The sequence below is a fragment of the Triticum aestivum genome, chromosome 1B (assembly GCF_018294505.1).
Source record: "Triticum aestivum cultivar Chinese Spring chromosome 1B, IWGSC CS RefSeq v2.1, whole genome shotgun sequence".
Lineage (NCBI taxonomy): Eukaryota > Viridiplantae > Streptophyta > Magnoliopsida > Poales > Poaceae > Triticum > Triticum aestivum.
In genome coordinates, this window is record NC_057795.1 from 361,218,708 (window position 1) to 361,240,706 (window position 21,999).

Consider the following 21,999-nt stretch of genomic DNA (forward strand, 5'->3'; position numbering starts at 1 on the left):
TATTTTCTCCCCACGCTACAACTAGGTAAATAGAAATAAATAAATAAAGCAGTCAGGTGCAATATTCATGGAAATCAAGACAAGTCCAGTGCAAAGAAACTAAGTTCACAGAACCATCTCACAAACATTAACGACAGTACCACATTTAATATAACCACACAATCTCACAAACTCATATATAGTAGTCAACAATGCATGGATACATCATAGTTGATAAGTCTACTAGGTAGTCATACTAGCATATATATATGGTTCAATAGCCACACACATGCATATGTAGTTCTAGATGATGTCGATGGCGACCATCATCCTCAAGCCTGGGCGGTGGGTGTTCCTGATAGTAATTAGGATTGCATGTCCAACATGAAGATTCTTGCCGACGAGGAAGCTCTTCCACCCAACCGAGTTGAAGTGTGTGCGACCGTCCGTGTCTACGTCGTACGCACAAGTGGTGACGGAGCCCCTTGTGATAAGGCGTATTCCAGCAGAGCCTTCTTCATCAGGCTTGATACCACAACTCTCAAATAGGCTCTTTGGCAATTTCTGAATAAGAAAAACATATCAATTAATAAGTAGCCTCACACATTCTACACGAAGCATATATATCATCGGACTCTACACTAAGTATATATAGCATCGGACTCTACACTAAGTATAACAATAAAGCATATATGATTCACTAAGCATATAAGATTCACTAAGCATATATATCATCGGACTCTACACTAAGTATAACAATAAAGCATATAAGATTCACTAAGCATATATATCATCGGACTCTACACTAAGTATAACAATAAAGCATATAAGATTCACTAAGCATATATATCATCGGACTCTACACTAAGTATAACAATAAAGCATATCATCAAATTACTCTAAAAACTACAGTAAATGCAACATACCATGATATGCTGATCAACCATGGTACTTGTCAGGCGGGTCACGAATGGCACCCCGACGAAGTCAGCACGTGGCGGAATGATGTCCCATAGGTTGCACACCTCCTTTGTTGACATAGATCACAGCCAGCTTGGGTCTTTTAGCTCTGAAGGAGAAGCTGATCAACTCACCACCGCTGATACGCATGTGGTCAATGAAACGGACCCATCCATCTCCTCCCACCTGCGTCATCTTTCGTCCTTTCTCGATCTCCATAGTGTAGGGGCCCCTAGAAGCCTCAAAGGTCACAGAGTCTCTGGTCAGATTGTTAAATTCTGACCTCACATTGCATGGGACAATCTGTGTACAAAAAGCAAAATGATATATACACGATGCATTAATGCCAATAACACTAAAAACAAAATAGTAGTTACTAGTTTCATATAATTTATTACTGCCGCATGAAGAAACTAACTCGAAGTAGCTGTCGAACAGCGTGCCAGTTGCAAGGCTGCTGGCGCACCTTGACTTGCACCGTCGACATGGTGGTGGTGGTGGTGGTGGCGCCATTTCCCTAAAGCAATATGATTAAAGGATTAACGATCCAAAAAGTAAGCATAAAGTTTTCATAGAGTTCACATGGCAAGCAAAATAACAACTAAAAAGTAAACATAAAGTTCAGTCCAGGGGAACACTTTATCTATTCCCAATCCAAAAGTTGAACCAGCTTAGAATCTTCCAAAACACAATAAGTAAACATCCATTCCACCTTTGGCACCAGATGCACAATAATTAAAACTATAAAAGGCAAACACCCCCTTTTCAATCAGATACAACTCTCTGTCTATCTGTGTTTTCTTTTTCTGAAATTTACCAAAAATGGGCTCACTAATAGCATCATAACAACTTGGCAATCTGAGCATCACCACATACAGATACTCTCTTCAACCTGAAAGAGTATCGAATCAAGCATTGATTTTTCCATGAAACCACATAACAGTGAGGGCTTCTTGGTCATATCTTTATATGCATCAACAAAGAAGCTAGTGGCAGCAGCCAAGAATTGAAACCCTCAACCGTTGTTGTCATATCAAAGCTAAAAAAATGCTCACGATTCTACGGTCGAGCACTATGGTTGTTGCAGTGAAGGAATGACAAGTAGTTACAAGTACTACATCACTGATCCTAAATGTCGGAAACAATAGTCACGTATCGTGACAACGTGATACGATGGGACGCTCTCGTCCTCGGCCGATCACGTTAGCTAGCTTAGCTGCTAGCTCCCGCTAGCACACCATCTTCAGGACGAGCGCGCCAGCCCTGGAAGATGTGGTTTGCCCGCTCAATTGTGGACTGCGAAATCACGCCCTAGACGACACCAGGGCTTTGGGAGCGTATCTCGAAAGCTCCCATGGCAAAATTTCAGAAGGGGAGCCGATCCTACGACCACCATCGACAAACTTGAGCGTGTGGAGGCGTTCACGCAACCACAGCCGATGGATAATCATTCCCATTGCAGAAGCCTATCATCTACACGAAACGGCACACGGCAACCGACACCGCCCGTGGCTCCTCTTCGGAAAAGGAACGACATGGACGCCCCCTCTCTAAACCCTAGAACACTAGGCACCGCCGCCGCCACCACTGCTCCAGGGGCAGCAGCCAAGAATTGAAACCCAAGTTTCAATTATATGTGCTAAAAGCCTCTACTTTTTAGCTACTTCTCTCTACTCTCTCCTCAGTTTCGGTGAGCAACAAAAAGCCTCTACTTCTCTCACCTAACCCCTCTCTCTACTCTCTCCCCAATCACACGAGGAAACAAGCCTGGAACAGGTCGCATCGAAGCGCAGAGCCACCATGCAATCCCTAAATCCCAAAACATGGCGAGCCACCGCGACAAATCGATTGGAGCCTAGCTAGTGTGGCGTGCACAGAGAGGAGGAGATCGAGGGGGACTTATGGGGCTGGAGCGTCGGAGGAGGCGAGAGGCGACCGCGCGTGGTGGCGGCGCACGGCACCGTTGACGGGGGTGAGGCGGCCGGGGACGAACCCTAACTGCGGCGGTGTCGTCGGGCGGAGGGGATCGATTTTGAGAGTGAGGGGGTGCGGGGGCGCTCGGGCCGGTTTTCTTTTGCTCTAGTAGTAGCGCTGGTTAGAGGCCGGCGCTACTGCTAAGCCCACCAGCTGTAGCGCCCGTTCAAAACAAACACTATAGCTAAGTGGGCTATTGTTTTTGCCCTGCGGCCCATGTAACAGTAGCGCGGCCCAAGCAAACAAACGTTGCTGTTATATATTAGTAGTACCATGTTTTCTGCCCAGCGCTACTGGTAAATACTAGTAGCGGGGTCATAAATAGGCGCTACTGGTAAACTTCTATCTATGAGCATTTTCCTAGTAGTGTCCCTCTCTCTCTTTCTCTCTAACATACACACACACACATCCATCTTATTGGGTACGGGACCATAATCCATCTATTTCACACACACACACGCTAGTGCATAATAATATGGATTATGTGTATTATATTTGCCACCACAACTGAGGGAATTAATTTCATGTAAATCGGCCAGCCACATCTCCAAGAATACGCGAATGAGGTGGCCTGGGTCGGCATCGGCACCGTCCGGTGCGGCCACGGGCCCGCTTCCAAGTGCGCCTGCGCACCGACCACCCACGCCAGGTCCTTCAAGTGTTGCTTCCACCGTACCAACTCCCAGGGCCACGGCCATGGCTAGGGCCAGGGAAGCTGCCCTTCTTCGCCCCCTTCACCGGTCGCGGCCAACGCGGTGCCGCGGCACCCGGCCTCGCCGTCCTCGTCCTCCGGCACCGTCGTGACCTAGTGACACAGCCCAAGCATCAGCCTCGAGAATCAAGAATGCTCGACAATGGAGAGGGAAAGGAAGATCATATACATGTCATAAGAAAGGGAGTTTATTTACTGCTCCCTCGATGTATTGTTTCCTTTGTTTGGAGATTGATTACCATCCGTGAGTTAAGGTAAGGTTAATGTGATTGAGCGATTTTTCTGAAAAACAATTATTTGTTTTCTAATTAATGTGATTGAGTGATTTAAGATAAGGTTAATTAATTTAAATTTGATATTTAGAGATTGTTCGTGATTGATTCTACATTACTAAATAACTTGTGCCAGTATGGAAAGTTCTGATCTGTTCAGGTTTCTTTCATTGTGTGAGAGGATGACGCGAAAATAAACCGATGAAGTGCGGGGATGGGACGAAAAAAATCTACAAAAAAACCAGTGAAGGTGAGAGGAGGTACCAAAAAATCATGGGAGGTGGGACGAAAAAAACCCTGGAAGCGAGACTACCAACTGCTTGATTAGAAGTAGAGATCCTTGATCACGTCCCAAACATCTTAGTATAAGGACAAAAGAGAAGAGCATGATCCACAAATTCTATTCTATTACAAAAAAAAGCAAAGTACTTAAAAAGAACATAATGTTCTCATTTTACCTTTCTTCCAACCACCTCTTCATCCAATCTTCCATGTATATAATAATCAATCGCCTTAATTTACTTACCTCCCGAACCAATTTTATTTTAATTTACTTATCAAACTTCTAATCAAAATATAAGGTAACTCAAGGTCAAAAATTGATAAACATTTATTTAGACAAATGCACTTTTTAACATAATACAGACGCAAGCGCTCAAACATACGCGTATACACTCACCCGTATGAACGCACACATGCACACCTTACCCTTATGAGCACCTTTGAGAGACCGAGCCGACATATCATCTTGAGATTTACGAAGTCATCGTACACGCCTCGTTGTCGAAGGGAACGTCCATTGACATGTAAATCACAAATTAAGGTACTAGAATTTTTATATCCCGCTGCAACGCACGGGCATTGTTCTAGTTTAAGTTATAAGCAAATTTGATCTAAAATACGAAGTCACAGCAGGCAAATTTGATCAAGTTAAGAAAATGTATGGTTCAAGCCACGCCTAAGTTAAAATTCCATTCGTGAGAAATAAGGCTCAGTCATGCACATAAAAAATGGCAAAAAATAATAAGGCAATCCACAACATTCCTAAGACATTAAGCACCTGAGATTATGCAAATATGGCAAAGATAACCTATGTTAAAAAGTTGTCAAACTATATCAACGCGGAATCTATTTTCGAAGATGAGCTCATGTGAGGGTGCGACAGTGAAAACGATTTGTAGTTTGATCACTCGGTCAAAAGATATTTTATTTAGAATTTGAATCTCGTTAAAATAATACATAACCTACCACACTTCGATCCCGTAACTCTGGTGATTTTGATAATGAAATCATACCATTCCATCGACAAGAAAACACACATAATATCATTAAAAAACACATAATATGATCAGAATTTAGTGTTATAATATACGGGTTTGTTAGCTTTTATCTAGAAGAGTGTTAACTATATCTCGCTCAGCTCATTCAATTTAAGTCTTCTCTCCCACTAAGCCAGGTATTTTAGTCTACCACATAAGCAAGCCATGTATTTAACTTATAAATTATAATTATTTTTGCATTACTCTATGCATATAGCACTGCCACATCATACATGCATGTTAGTCATCTTTCACATTTTTGTTCAAAATGTCATTTTTAACTGTAATACTTTTTAAAATTTCTAGACATATTTTTTTACTGATTTTCAAGATTATATTTTGTTTTCATTAGATTTAATTATTTTTAGCAACTATTTATACATTTTTTTAACAAAGTTTCCGCAGCAGCGGGCAAAGCATCATCTAGTTTACATGAAGATTCGTGGAGATGTTCCCTTTTTGTTTGATTACTTTATGTTGTTTTTTCGACGTCACACACAATTACAGCATGCTCATCGACGTGTAATTAATTATAGCACGCCTGCCGGCTATGCGCAACTACAACATCCCACTTCATGTGGGGACCCCGACTCATAAGTCGAGATCACCGAATGCACGTGTACAGTGATCCCAGAGATCAATGCTCGCTGAACACACAGAAACTGAATAACAAGAGTCTTACATCCATACATACGGTTTTACACAAGTAGGACCATTATGGTCAAGTCTTGAGTGTATCATCGCAGCGGAAATCTTCAATAACGACTTGGACCCGTGCCATCTGCCTTAACCCTACAGGCATTCTGACTGGGAAGCGTCCTAGCTCGCATGTTCGTCACCAAGGTACTCTTCATTATATCTTGTTCTTTCATGCCTGGCCAATAAAATAACCAGTGACAAGCCAATGAGTACATTAAATGCACTCACAAGCAACCCATGTTTTGGTTCAAGATACAACAATGCATGATATAGGTAAATTTTTGCAGAAAGCTAGTTTTGAGTGCAATGACATGTTCAACAATTTGTAAGACATGCATCAGGAGAATTCAATTAACCATGAGGACAGGTTACAGATATCAACATAAATAGAGTGGGCATCAACCCAACTCAATCATGTCAAGTCCTTTGACTTGACCCAAGTAGTTCTCCCCACTTATCCAAACACACACACTGGTTTGTAAACATGTGGACGTAGCCCAAGAGCGGTTACCCAACTGTCCTTGACCGTGGACACGGCTATTCGAATAGTTTTACACTCTGCAAAGGTTGCACACTTTACCCACAAGATCCGGGGAACTTCCGTGTCATCCACGACCCGCGATACCTCAAGTACCCGGGGTAAGCACCCGATCACTATCTTTCCCTAGACGACACTAACAAGGAGTCCACTCGTTGTTCCGTATCCTCACGATGTACATCATACGAGACTCACTCAAGATCATAACATTCGAGAGGGGACGCAACGCTGTATCCGGTGCCCTGTGAAAACAGTCATGGCCGCCCTACCTGGCACGACCCCGTCCCGAGAGAGAGCACCAACTCTCCCCCATCACTAGTAATGCGGGCTCCAAGCTAGTATCGGCCTAGGTAATCAATAATGCCCTTTCCCATACAAGGGTAGAGTGGTTGCGCATGTAAGGTTGGAATAACGATCGCAACTTAAACCAATCCGTTTTGAAAACAACACACACTTGCCTCGGTACACCACTTCGTCATCAAGTGGCTACCCAATTCATCATCTCCCTCGGGCATAAGTGGCACCCGACGGGGTTTTCGAAAAGTCTTTTGAAAATACTTTGTCTCCATCACCATGCATATTCCCGTCCCTTTTTGCGTAGCACTACTTTAGCATCCTATCTACCCCCACCGGCATAACCCTCATAAGAAGGTAGGGTCATACACAATGCAAGTATCAACGAGGAAGTACGGTGGCAAACCATCAAAGTGGTTACCACCTCATCATGATTCTGTTGCAACAACAATATGGTGCTATATGACATGCATAAAAAGGGTTTCATAGACATGGTCAAAGGGCTGCTTGCCTGTTTTAACAAAGTCTTCGAGGTCTTCAAATATCTCTGGTCCAACTCCGAGCATTTCATCTATTTCGTCAACTATCGTCGAAAGCAACCATAATAAGCAACACAACAAGGCAGGAAATAAAAGTGCTCTAAAAATATTAATTTGACTTTTCTAGGACACCACTGGTTATATGAAAAATAACCAGACTGGTTTCATTGGAATTGGGTCAGTGGATATTTCTAAACATTTTGATATGATGGAATCAAGGGGTTTATGGATTTGCAAGAAGTGTACAGAAATATATTTTTGAAAAATGAGCAAAGGCACCCATTTAACAAACCATGATTTTAGAAGCATCTAGGAGTTGGTTTCACTGGATTTGGAGTTCAAATGAATTTCCTATGAATTTGCAAAGTTGACAAATATGAAGAAATGGCTCATTATATTGTGTGGCATAGTAAGTATTAGGAAAAATGTTCATAGACTAAGTTATGAACTTAGAAGCATCCAGAAATTTGAATCATGGCATTTGGATCAAAGATGATCTCTCTGTGATTTTCCAAAGTCCATCACTTAAATAGGGAAATGGGGTTTTGTGAAATATGTGTGAAAGAAAGTATTCTGGAAAAGTGTGTAAGTTACTCCTTGAGGTAGAGAATTATTTATGGGGTCACTAGGAATTTGAATCATCAAATTTGGAGGTAATATGAATATTTGGGAGATTTTACAAGTTTCTGGAAAAAGAAAAAGACAAAGGAAGTGGGGGTTATACCTATACCGCGCACGGAGCACAGCATAGCGCCACAGCGCACTGGGCCGGCCTAGCGGCTCGGCCACGCGGACGACAGGGCGATGTTGAAGGCGCCCAGCCAGAGTACGCCTTCGCTGCGGGGACGCGGGAGAACCCGAACGCGCCTCCACTTGCCAGCGTGGCCCAGTGGCTGGGCCACTGATGAGCGGGGCCAGCCTGCAGGTTCGTCCTCAACCTCTCGCGCGGGCGCGAAGGGAGACAGAGGAGGCGTTCGACGCCGGCCGCCGGCGCTACAGGGCGTCTCCGGTGATGCTCCGCCCACCGGCGTGCTCAGGGGACCCGGACGCGTCCAACCATGGGTGGCAAGATCGCCCAGGGGCACCGGGTTGAGCAGGGTGTTGGCCGCGGCAGACGAGGCCGGCGGTGATGGGGGGCACGGCACTACGGCCACCAGGAGGAGTAACCGGAGTGCAGGGGAGATTTTGGGGTTCGGTGGAGATGCATTGAGACGCATAGGTGGAGGGGACGGGGCTCGAGCGTCGTGAATTTAGCCCGGTGCCAACGGCGGCTCTCCGGCCATGGGAGGCTATGGAGGGCACAAGGAGGGGAGTGGATTGGTCTAGGGGGTCTCTGGGAGGGAGAGAGAGCGAAGGAGATCCATAGGGGGCCTAGGGCGGCTTTATATAGCCGGCCCGTGGCTCACCGTGGTCCAGTGCGCCAGCGAGGCTGTTGCCGTTGCTGCAGGTCATGGGGGCTCATGTGGGCATGTCCGAGGCGTTAGTGGAGGAGGTCTACGACCAGGGGAAGGGAGAGAAGGAGCGGGGAAGGGCCAGAGCTTCGCGCGTGTGAGGCCGCTCATTGGAGCTCTCGGGCGGCCGACGCGCGTGCGAGCAAGGGCAGGAGAAGGGAGCAGGAGGAGGGGGACAGAGGCTTGGCATGCTGCGGACGTCGAGGAGCATCAGCTGGCATGAGGGGGAGAGCCGAGGTGGCCGGAGGTGCTTGGCAGGGGGCGGCTACAGTGCGGTAGCGCACTGTAGCGTGCTCCAGAGCGTGCAAATGGCCGGCATGCCATTTTATATGCACAGTGGGCACGTCCATTGGTGTCTAGCAGGTGTGGGAGAGAGTAAAGAAAGTAGAGGGGGCCTTGGATGCTCTGGAGGGGCTCTGGTGAGAGAGGAGAGGTGAGAGAGAAGGGTGTTGTGGATGTCCAAAGGGGTAAATGAGGAGGTTTCACCCCTCAATCATTGAGCTGAGATGCAGCCATTGTTACTGGGGGTAGAGGAGGACTTGGAGGAGCTGTGCTAAAAAGTTGAGGCCATGGAGAAGAGTGGAAGTGGTCAAAACAGGGGTTTTAGTAAAATGGTAGAAGGTGTTTGATATTGGTTTGGGCAAGTAGTTGATCTCCATTTGTCATGAGGCTTGACAGGGTCAAATGGTATGAGAAAATAAGAGGTTCCACCAAGATTGAGTTCATTTGGGAAAAGTTGCCAATGCAACTTTTGTAAACCCTAGAAATCAGCAGAAATGGACTCTCCAAGATTTAGTCATGCAAATCTATTCTCCTTGATGCACCACTTGGTGTAGTGTCATCATTTGAGGGTATGAATATGTCCACAAAAGTTGAGATCAAAAGGAGAAAGTTGCCAATGTAGAGTTGTTCAAATTTGGATTTGGACAGGAAGGGTTTTGGGGCCCTTTGATCAAGTTAACTTGTTCTCCAACGTCTGCCACTTGGTCTAGATGTATAATTAGAACATTTGAGCATGTTCACAAGGTTTGAGAACATTTGGGAATGTTTGGCAATGTAAAGTTGCTCAAACTTCAAAATGGACAGAAATGGTTTTGAGGGGATTTGATGATGTTATCTTGTTCTCCAAGACATGAGACTTGGCAAGATCACCTAATAGGGCATTTGTGACAGGATGGAATTTTCTTGGATTTTTATGAAAGTATTTACTGTAGAAATATTTCAAATCCTTGAAATTGGCAGAAATGGTTTTGGGAGGTTTTGTCCAATATTTTGAACATGACCATATGTTGAAACTCTTATATATGGGAAATATATGCCCACTGAGTTTCCCTGATTTTGTAAATTCCTGATTTTGTAAAATATTTTTAAAACAATAAAATAAATTTTCCCTATTAAAGACCATTTCTGGCCTTAAGAAAAAGCTTTTAAATAAAATAGGAAAATAACTTTTAAAATTATATTTTTGTGGTTTCTGGGTATCCTATATCTAATAGGAGTCAAATATATTTTTAGAAAGATTTTTACTGCCCTTAATTAAGTACTTGCAGTGCAAACCTCAATTTAGGAGTTTTTGAAAAACTAATTTTTGAAAATACTATTTGGCCAAATTATTTTTGCAAGAAATTATTTTTATGTCCTATACACATGGCATGATCATTGGGAAAGGTTTTTGGATCAAGGAGAAGGAGTATAAGAGTTGGAGGATTTATTTTATTTTTAGAGCACTTGCAAACAACAAACATAAACCAATCAAGGCAAGGTCCAAAACACTCAAAAGTTTTTGTCAAACCACATTTTATCATGATTGTTAGCTTAAGTGTAGTGGCATGAAAATCAGGGTGTGACACTTCAGCCGAGCGCAACTCCAATTGCAAGCACGCCAGCCGGCTATTGCGCAAACGTATGCTCACTAGGAGTTACTCCCTCCGTCCCATAATGTAAGATGTAGTGCCAAAAAACGTCTTACATTATGGGACGAAGGGAGTACTACACACACTGCATGGCAACTATATTTATGTATTTTCTAGAGAGAGAAAAATACAGTAAAGAGGGTGGAGAAACAAAAGGAGGAAAAATAAGTGAAAGGAATAAAAAATCCTGTTATGCGTCTATGGTGAGATCTGGTTTCATTCTATATAATGGAACCGGGGAGTGGCCTCCCTGTTCTTCTAAAAAAAATGGTGAGATCTACTTAAACCTCATCTAAATGAAAGGACCCTACAGAATAAGGACATATGACAGATCTTCATTTGATATCAGGCAAGTTTCTTCACAAAAGCGCAATAAATTTGCTCTTCGAAGACCAGGCCATCAGTGCTTAAGAAAAATGAAGCTTCTGCTCCCAATTTCTTTTCAACCATCATATTAGAGCTAACAAACTAAAGATACGATAAGCTAAATCACATCAGTATGCTACCTACTCATCTGCAGTAGCAGCCGGCCACTCTAATCCTGGAATGGCAGCATAGCTATCTAGGCTCAGATACAAAGCACAAGACGGCAGTTCGCTAGGAGATTGTCGTCCCAGCAAGTGGACATGCTGCGATATAAGTCGGGATTATACCAAATTTAACCGTCTTTGGTCGATTTCTTGTCAGACTCGTCTATGTGAACGCTGGCATCGGAAGATTTCTTTGTCTCTGGAGAAACTGGTTCTTCCTCTTCTTTGACAGGAGGCGGGGAATCTTCAGCAGTCGGGCCCTTCTGTCCATTGGAAGAGGAACATTCTTGTTTTAGTAGAAAGGAGCCACCGTATAGTACTTTCTGCACATCTGGATGCTTAAGAACTGCAAGCAATGAAAGACGTGTGTTGTCTAGCGTAATGGAAATAAGACCAAACTCAATTGCAAGGTACAGGAGCCTGTGACAGGGCTCACCTATCCTTCCTGCAAGAGTCAGACCGCTCCAGGTGACCAAGGAACAAGAAATCGCCTGGACAGGACATAAATTTGGAGATGATTTGACATCAGAAAGTAGGGCAGTATCAGCATGTTTACAACCCTAAATAGACTTGCTTGAATACTTAGTAGTTGGATTTAATCTTTTGGCCTTTATAGAAGACCGTAACCATAATGCAGTATTTAAGAACCCACGGAGACATGGTAATAAACCTACTGTCTCAAGGCATTGAAATAAGCAAAAAATTAAGCCGGTTACCATTTTCAGCTCTTATTTGAAACAGGAGGGGCGGGGGGTAAATACCTCCCGATTCTGAGGGTGGTCAGGCTAAATTCAACAATGTAAAATTATTCAATAACAAAAAACTCCAAGCATCAGCAAGTAGTCCACTCTACCTGAGGAAGGGTAGCTGTCCACAGCATAGGTAGAAGAGACATTGCTCTCACAACCTGCCTTGCATTATCTTCCATCTTGCGAGAGTGTTCTGTACGTTTTGCTGCAACACCATAGTTGACCTAAAAGCCAAAAACTCACATTAGTCATCCCTCCATCCATTTGGAAAGGTAAGGCGTCCACGATTCCCAGTGCTTATCTTTGACCAACAATTAGTGAAATTTACGTGAATTCCGTGATACAAAATTGAATTCGCTAGGTGGTGATTTTAATACAATCCAACAATAACAGTTTGTATCAAATAATGTACACATTGTTTAACTAAACATCGTAATCCTGAAAAGCATGGCCAGCACTGGCCAGTTGCCACCTTACATTTCTCAATAGCAAGGGGAACTCTCGAGAAAACAAATTAATCTCATGGAAACAGTGTACAGTGGGAGCACAGACAAACTAAACAAAATCTGAAGGAAAAATAGTTGAAGGATGTGATAAATGGCATCTCGAACTTTGTAGCACAAGAACAAACATACATTTAGATAAGAACTGTACACATACCTCAAAGCGAAGCATGATGAACAGTGATGTTATCATGGGAAAGATGCAAAGAGCATCAGGAGTCGTCAGATCAGTAAACCATAAAGCTCCACCCCCTTTTAAAGATGGAACTTTCTCAACCATGTTTGATATCTAGAAGCATGACAGAAAATTGAAATGACAAGAAGTCTGTGAAAATGGAAACGATGAAGGTGGTTGTGGTGGTAAGAAGAGATACATCAAAAAAATCAGCATGTGAAATCAACTTACAGCACTGTAAAGAGTTACAAAGGTATACGGCGTCGCAATGAATTGAAGAATTGGCAGAAAACCAAGACTGTGTGAACAAGAGCGAGCATTTAGAATTTAGAGAAACCCATGCAAGGTCCCTAAAACAACAAGTAGGAGCAAAAGAAGTTAGATGTTGTTTATGGCATGAGGTTAAATTTGTCAGTCAAAAGGAATTTTGATCAGCGCAATAAGAAGCACAGAAGTCAGAGGCAACAATTAGGAAGGGAAAGGCCAAATAAGCTACACAGCAACATGAATTGTTATTATATTGACTAGAACCAGGCACTCACACCACGGCACCATAGGATTATTGAGGCAAAGTAGAAAGTTTGCACATGCACTCTATTTTGTATTTTCGCAGTAAATAAGCAAATATTAAAGGAAATTATTTTCACCAAACTGTCCAGCAAAAGTGACCCGATTGGCTGAGGTATGGAGTATGGACATTATACAACTTCAAAAGTGTTTGACCGGAACAGCACTCTTTTTATGTTTGAAATTGCAAATGCAAGAACACAAATAAAAAGGGCCTAACTAAGTTTCTGCGTTCATATATCCAACTTCAATATTTAGAAATGATTTTCAGTCCCATGGAGCCATGGGCCCATACTTCGATGCAGTTGGATGCATTTATGCCTACCTGAGGATGTATGATAATATATCGATCTACAGGGAGCCGACAGTAATTGGACGGGATTAGTGTGGTTTTCTTGATATATTGTGCTGCACAGTGCACAGCCCCCAGCAAAGACAAGTTCTACTAGTTTTTTTTTCTTAAACTGCGTTGTCTGCTAGGCCAAAATCATTTCATGTCTCGGATGAAACAAACTAACATCTTTTTCCTGTTGAATAACTTTTAAGCAGATATGTGTCATGATTGAACACTGGAAAGAAAGAAGATTGGGGAACCACAAAACTTCCTTTTCTCTCTTTCATGTTAACATTAAACATCGCACACGTCTCTTCTTTCATCCAGCAAGAACATTTTAACATTTAAGGATATTTACTCAGAAAGAAAACATTAGCGCTGGCAATAATGTCACAGTACAAACGCAAGTAAAGCATTTTACATACTTTCTGACCAAAGGATCCCCTGCATCTGCAAGTTCTTGTATTGATTTTTTACCCTTGGACTGCAGGAAATGATTGTGTACAGTTAAATTTTTAACAATAGAATATGCCGATTGTACAGTACAATAGTAGTAGTAAAAAATCTAATAGTGTTTCGCTTCCCTTATTGCAGGGATCTTACATACATCCTTTACCAACTTGAGGTATTGAAACAGCTCCTGACGCATCCCCTATGTAAGTTTGAAGCATTAAAGAAAGTAGGTTAAGCCTGTGATCAAAACAAAATTCTTCAAAGTAAAATATGACAATTGAATTTTATTTCAGTTGGCTCTGTAGTAAGTTAGGCACTTTTGCAATGCATGGGAGTTCTGCAAGAACTTCATACGAAACAATTGAATCCTACAGGATACTGAAGAGGTTCTCACATTTCCTAACACACATTTTACTCAGGGATATAACATTCATAGCACTCATTAACTAATGGATAGCACACATATTCCCCATATGTGAGTTTTGCGTTTACACAAAGATGGCTGATTAAACGGCTTTGTAATTGTTGCCTATTGGTGGGATTAACCCCGAGCAAAGAATCCTAACTTTGCATGCAGAAATTTGGTTTACTTCTCATGACCAAGAGATGGGATAAAATCTGACTTGTGACTAATTGGGTACAATCAACTTCTGACTATACAAGATACGAGCCTACTTACTTATAGCGCTCAGTACAGATAAGTGTTCTAACATGCATAATAAAGTAAAACCAAAGGGAGGAACATTGGTACTAATGTACTTAAGATCTTACATATAGGCGTTTCCTGACAAGCATCGCAATTGTGAACATCCCACAGCGTAGCAGCACTGTGGAGAGAGCAATAGAAATCCACCTGTAGTGCAAACAATACACAACGAACATGATGCACACCGGAAACAAAATTCTGAAGACACGGTAAAGGGCTCAAATTCCTCAAACCCCTAAACCCTGACCAGTTCAGACCGGTGAAGGAATGGACCGCGTCGATGAGATGCTGCACCGCCGCGACGGCCATTGATGAGTCCTCCGCGGCCCATGCCACCTCGCCGGGGAAGCTCGCCGGGGCCGCCGCGGACGCTGCGGAATCGGTGGTGGTGTCGGTGAAGCCGGTGTCGCAGGAAGAGGAGAAGCTGCGGCGGGATGGCCCGGGGAGGAGGTGAAGACCGAATGGGGGGGAGCTTAGGGTTTGGGATGTCCCGCGAGGGGCGAGCGCGAAGTGAAACGGTCGTGGTGCGGGTGGGGGTGGAAGGGTCGAGGGTTTTCGAGGATCGCCGGTGGAGTTGGATGGAAGCAGTTGAGGGAGTGACGGATGGAGGCGGCGGGCGAGGGGACCGGAGAGGCCACCGGATGCGAGGCTTCTGCGCGCGGCCGCGGCCAACGCCATTGCTGCTCGCAGCGCGGTACGCCCGAAAGAGAAGGGTGAAGTTCCCAACTATATTGTTATGGGAAATTTGCAACGGCATATGTGTTCGGTAGTTTGCATCGTTTTTTTCTCCTTAAAAATCTGTGATTTAACTGGGGTGCTGTTTTTTTTAACATAAGTACAGACACAAGCGCTCATATACACGTGCATACACTCGCCCCTTTGAACGCACACACGCACACCCTACCCTATGAGCACCTCCGAAAGACTGAGCCGACACCCACTGAATACGCATCGCCAGAAATCCCAAAATAAATCCAAGAATAAGTGCGAGCACCGAGATTTGAACCCTAGGGGATACCACAGTCCCTCTAACCATCAAGCATAGGTTGGTTCGCGCAACTGGGGTGCTGTTGAAGGTATGAAAATACCAAGACCTTAGAGCAACTCCAACGCGCCGACCAAAACGGATGACGTTTTTGTCCGCTTTTTGTCTGTTTGTGTCGGCCGTCCGCCCTGTTTAAGATTTGGATCGGCAGTGCGCCCAACGCGTCGACCCATATGTGCCGACGTGACCGGCTGGCCGCCCTTTTTCAATAAATAGCACAAATTTTGCATTATTTCACAAGCAAACATATAGTCCACAATCAAATAAATAGTATAGTTTCAACCAAATAAATAGCATAGTTTTACAAGCCGAATAAAAGTAAAAAATGTCTCACATAGTTTTGCAAGCCGAATAAAAAAAGATACATCCGTTGGTTGCCAACATGAGCCCATATATGCTCAATCAAATCATTTTACATTTGCATGTGAGTTTTCTAATCACGCATGTCATGATGAAATTGGGTGAACTGTTCAAACATTGACGCTCCTTCATGCTCAGGCACAACATTCTCACCCTAAAACTGAAACCCTTGTTCGTAGAGACGTTCCAGGCGCTCATCTTCTACGATCATATTATGCCTGATCACACAAGCAGTCATCACCTCCCATAGTTTCTGTGTACTCCAAGTATTAGCAGGATACCGAACGATGCCCCATCTAGATTACAAAACACCAAAGGTACGCTCAACGTCCTTCCTAGCACTCTCTTGCTCTTGGGCAAATCTTTTCATCTTCTCTCCGATGGGGTTCGGGATTGTCTTCACAATAGTGGTCCGCTGAGGATAGATACCGTCACCTAGGTAGTATCCTTTGTCATAGTTGTGGTCGTTGATAGTAAAGTTCACCGGTGGGCTGTTGCCTTCGACAAGCCTAGCAAACACCGGCAAGCGCTGAAGCACGTTGACATCATTGTGTGATCCGGCCATGCCAAAGAAAGAGTGTTAGATTCAGAGATCTTGAGACGCCACGGCCTCAAGTATGACAGTACACCCTGACATGGCCCTTATACTGCCATTGCCAAGCAGAACGGCACTTCTTCCACTCCCAGTGCATGCAGTCTATGCTGCCAAGCATCCCTGGAAAGCCCCTGCTGGCATTCATCGCCAACAAACAGGTTGTATCTTCAAGAGTCGACTCTCTCAAGTACTCAAGGCCAAACACAACAATAACAGCCTTGCAGAACTTATACAGGGAGTCTAGGCATGTAGACTCGCTCATACGGACGTACTCGTCAATGAGATCACCGGGCACTCCGTATGCAAGCATTTGGATGGCGGCAATGCATTTTTGATAAGAGGAGAAACCAATCTTTCCAACGGCATCCTCTTTGCATTTGAAATAGTCATCATAGTCGACCACCCCCTCTCTAATACATTTAAAAAGATGCCTACTCATACGAAAACGGCAACGAAATTTTTGATGTTTGAATAATGCGTTTGTTGTGTCAAAGTAGCCCTTCCAAAGAAGGAAATGTCCGCTCTCTCGGTTGCGATTCAATGCCGGAAGGTGCCCCGAAATGGAGCCATGGAACGACGACCACTGGCTATTGAGGTGGTTGATACGTCCATTTTGCATCATGCTTTTATATCAATATTTATTGCACTATGGGTTGTTATTACACATTATATCTCAATACTTATGGCTATTCTCTCTTATTTTACAAGGTTTACCATGAAGAGGGGGAATGCCGGCAGCTGGAATTCTGCCTGAAAAAGGAGCAAACATTGAAAACCTATTTTGCACTGCTCCAAAAATCCTAAAACTCCACGAAACATGTTTTTGGAATTAATAAGAATTATTGGGCGAAAGAAATACATCAGGGGGGCACACCCTGCCCAGGAGGGTGGGGGCGCGCCCACCCCTTCTAGGCGCGCCCCCTGTCTCCTAGGCCCCCTGGTGGGCCCCCGGTGTCCATCTTCTGCTATATGAAGGCTTTTACCCTGGAAAAAATCACGTGCAAGCTTACGGGACGAAACTCCGCCGCCACGAGGCGGAACCTTGGCGGAACCAATCTAGAGCTCTGGCGGAGCTGTTCTGCCGGGGACACTTCCCTCCGGAGGGGGAAATCATCACCATTGTCATCACCAATGATCCTCTCATCGGGAGGGGGTCAATCTCCATCAACATCTTCACCAGCACCATCTCCTCTCAAAACCCTAGTTCATCTCTTGTATCCAATCTTGTATCAAAACCACAAATTGGTACCCGTGGGTTGCTAGTAGTGTTGATTACTCCTTGTAGTTGATGCTAATTGGTTTACTTGGTGGAAGATCATATGTTCAGATCCTTAATGCATATTATTACTCCTCTGATTATGAACATGAATATGCTTTGTGAGTAGTTATGTTTGTTCCCGAGGACATGGGTGAAGTCTTGCTATTAGTAGTTATGTGAATTTGGTATTCGTTCGTGTGACGCCCGGATAATTAGACTACAGTAATCCCCTACTAATGATGACACATCACCTCTGTCACTGTAATTAATCTCGGGTTAATTCGAAACCGTTTCAAATTTAAATCCTAAATCGATCAAACAATAAAAGTTTTCAAACATTAAAGCTAAAATGTTCAAGCTGGGATAGATAAATTCAAAATAATAAAGGTGGAGAAACCACACTATTATGAAATGATTAAATACTCTAAAGTGAATAAAACCATAGCAAAACAATTATTCAAATGATTTTAAATAATAAACAAATGTTAAACTAGTTTAATTGACCACCAAACTTTTTATGGTAGAGGGATGTTCTGAAACCTTATTTTAGGAGCTATGGTCATATTTTATAAAAACTAAAATAAAGTATGACTAAACTAAAACAGAAAAGAATAAATAAAAAGAAAAGACAAAAGGTAAAACAAAAAAAATAAAAGAGAGGGAGAGAACCCCCTGGCCATCTAGGCCTCGGCCCAGCAAGCCGACGGGCCGCCAGACCAGCCCACTGGCCCGGCCGGACCCTCCCACTCCACCTTATCCCCCTGAAACCCTAACCCCCACCCCCACGTCGCCCCCATTCTCTCCCACTCCTCCCTCTCGCCCTTCCCCGATCTGGATCGGGGCAACCCCCCGATCCCGTCGCCCCAGCGCCGCCTCCACGTCGCCGTCATCCCCCCGCAGAGCCGGCCCCTCCCGTCGCCCCCCCTGCGCCCCTCGCCGCCGCCCGGATCGAACCCCATCGTCGCCCCGAGCACCGTCGTCGGCCGGCTCCCCGACACCGTCGCCCTGGACCCCGCCGTTCCTCGAAATCCCTCGCCGGATCTCGACTTCGCCGCCACCCGAAGGCCTTGCCGGACTGCTTCCTCGCCGGATCCCCTCTCCCGCATCGTTCGTCCCCGCCTCCTCCTCGACCCCCGCTGCCCGTGCCCTACAGACCCGCGGTGAGGCACCGACCTCCCCTCTCCCTCGTCCTGCGTACTCTCCGTGCGCCGTCCGCCCCATCTCGGCTCCTGCGCCCCGCGGTGGCCATCGCCCACGCGCGCCCTCGCCACACACCCGCGTCGACCAAGCCCGGCCTTGACCTCCACCGCACGCGCCGGTCGCGTCCCGCGCCATCGTGCGCGCGCTCGCACTGGCCGCGCCCCGTGCTCCCCGCTCCTGCTCGCCGTGGTGCCTCGCACCGGGCCGCACCGCACCGGCCTCTGCTGCCGCGCGCCGGTGCCCCGCGAGGCCCGACGTCGCCTAGTGGCCCTCCCGGCTCGCCTCCTGACGCCGCCACCGGCCGTCGCCCCGCCGGCCGCCCGCACATTGGCCCCTGCATTCGGGCGGCGCCCAGCGCCCAGCGCCCGTCAGCACCCATGGCCGATAAGGCCATTGGCCCTATGACAAGTTGGCCCCACCCCAGAACGGTTTTTTCAAAAGGAGAATTAAAAAAATAAAATTATTAAATAAAAATAAAAATGATTAATAAATTAATTATCAATTAATTAATTAACTAATGAATTAATTAAGTTAATTAATCCGGTTTAATTAATTTAATTAACTACTCCCTCCTTCCATTTATATAGGGCCTAATGAGTTTTTCAAAACCATCTTTGACTATTGACAAAATTAGTAGTACATGAGATGTATAATATGAAAATTATATCATTAGAAGCTCCTGTTAATTTTAATTAAACTATAATTAGGATTAAACTAAACCCTAATTAAACCTAACAGTGTATGACAGGTGGGTCCCACGGGACCCACATGTCAGGTTGACCAGGTCAAACGGTCAACGCTGATTGCTGACGTCAGCACGACGTCATGCTGACGTCATAAATCCATTTTCCGAATTAATTAAATAATTAAATAAATTCCAGAAATTAATAAAATCTTTAGAAAATCATATCTTTTAATCCGTAACTCGGATTAAAATATTTTCAACATGAAAGTTGCTCAGAACGACGAGACGATTCCGGATACGCAACCCGTTCGTCCGCCACACACCCCTAACCTATCGAACTCGCAACTTTCCCCCTCCGGCTCCTCTGCCCGAAAACGCGAAACACCGGGAATACTTTCCCGCATGTTTCCCCCCTTAACCGGTACCACCTCATACCACGTTAGGGCACACCTAGCACCGCTCATTGTCACGTCACGCATCGTCGTGTTTATGTTTGCATTGTATTCATTGTTTCTTCCCCCTCTTATCTCCGGTAGACTACGAGACCGACGCTGATGCCACCGAGTACGACTACGTCACCGACGACCCCTCCTTGTCTGAGCAACCAGGCAAGCCCCCCCTTTGATCACCAGATATCGCCTACTCTTCTCTATACTGCTTGCATTAGAGTAGTGTAGCATGTTACTGCTTTCCGTTAATCCTATTCTGATGCATAGCCTGTCATTGCTGCTACAGTCATTGATACCTTACCCGCAATCCTAAATGCTTAGTATAGGATGCTAGTGTTCCATCAGTGGCCCTACACTCTTGTCCGTCTGCCATGCTATACTACTGGGCTGTGATCACTTCGGGAGGTGATCACGGGCATATACTATATACTTTACACTGTTACATTACCTGTGATACTGTTCGGAGTTGGGGGCTGAAAGGACAGGTGGCTCCATCCCGGTAGAGGTGGGCCTGGGTTCCCGACGGCCCCGACTGTTACTTTGTGGCGGAGCGACAGGGCAGGTTGAGACCACCTAGGAGACAGGTGGGCCTGGCCCTTGTTCGGCATTCGCGGATACTTAACACGCTTAACGAGATCTTGGTATTTGATCTGAGTCTGGCTACGAGCCTATACGCACTAACCATCTACGCGGGAGTAGTTATGGGTATCCCGACGTCGTGGTATCAGCCGAAGCACTTCAGACGTCAGCGACGGAGCGGCGCGCGCCGGATTGGACTGGAACGCCACTAAGGGCTAGGTTCTGCTTCCGGCCGCCCACGCAACGTGCAGGTGTGCTATGGGCGATGGGCCCAGACCCCTGTGCGCTTAGGTTTAGACCGGCGTGCTGGCCTCTCTGTTTTGCCTAGGTGGGGCTGCGACGTGTTGATCTTCCGAGGCCGGGCATGACCCAGGAAAGTGTGTCCGGCCAAATGGGATCGAGCGTGTTGGGTTATGTGGTGCACCCCTGCAGGGAAGTTAATCTATTCGAATAGCCGTGATCTTCGGTAACAGGACGACTTGGAGTTGTACCTTGACCTTATGACAACTAGAACCGGATACTTAATAAAACACACCCTTCCAAGTTCCACAGACAACCCGGTGATCGCTTTTCCGCAGGGCGACGAGGAGAGGATCGCCGGGTAGGATTATGCTATCGAGATGCTACTTGGAGATGCTACTTGGAGATGCTACTTGGAGGACTTCAATCTACTCTCTTCTACATGCTGCAAGACGGAGGCTGCCAGAAGCGTAGTCTTCGACAGGATTAGCTATCCCCCTCTTATTCTGGCATTCTGCAGTTCAGTCCACTGATATGGCCTCCTTACACATATACCCATGCATATGTAGTGTAGTTCCTTGCTTGCGAGTACTTTGGATGAGTACTCACGGTTGCTTTCTCCCCCCTTTTTCCCCTTTCCTTTCTTTCTGGTTGTCGCAACCAGAGGCTGGAGTCCAGGAGCCAGACGCCACCGTCGACGACGACCCCTACTACACTGGAGGTGCCTACTACTACGTGCTGCCCGCTGACGACGACCAGGAGTAGTTAGGAGGATCCCAGGCAGGAGGCCTGCGCCTCTTTCGATCTGTATCCCAGTTTGTGCTAGCCTTCTTAAGGCAAACTTGTTTAACTTATGTCTGTACTCAGATATTGTTGCTTCCGCTGACTCGTCTATGATCGAGCACTTGTATTCGAGCCCTC

The 21,999-nt window shown here is 45.3% G+C and overlaps 1 protein-coding gene across 2 annotated transcripts; it reads right to left on the reverse strand.

The window, feature by feature from the left end:
• Positions 1–10,965: 10,965 nt before the first annotated feature.
• LOC123124156 (mitochondrial inner membrane protein OXA1) lies at positions 10,966–15,435 on the reverse strand. Of its 2 annotated transcripts, none has more exons than XM_044544830.1 (9): positions 14,925–15,435; positions 14,733–14,814; positions 14,116–14,160; positions 13,934–13,992; positions 12,839–12,905; positions 12,590–12,721; positions 12,034–12,153; positions 11,617–11,671; positions 10,966–11,526 (listed from the first exon to the last, which is right to left on the reverse strand). In XM_044544830.1, the coding sequence occupies exons 1-9, from the start codon at positions 15,422–15,424 to the stop codon at positions 11,309–11,311; spliced, it is 1,278 nt and encodes a 425-aa protein (XP_044400765.1). In that variant the 5' UTR covers positions 15,425–15,435; the 3' UTR covers positions 10,966–11,308. The 2 variants fall into 2 exon arrangements, with proteins under 2 accessions (XP_044400765.1, XP_044400769.1); XM_044544834.1 differs by having other exon boundaries at positions 14,915–15,410.
• Between the last annotated feature and the right edge of the window lie 6,564 nt (positions 15,436–21,999).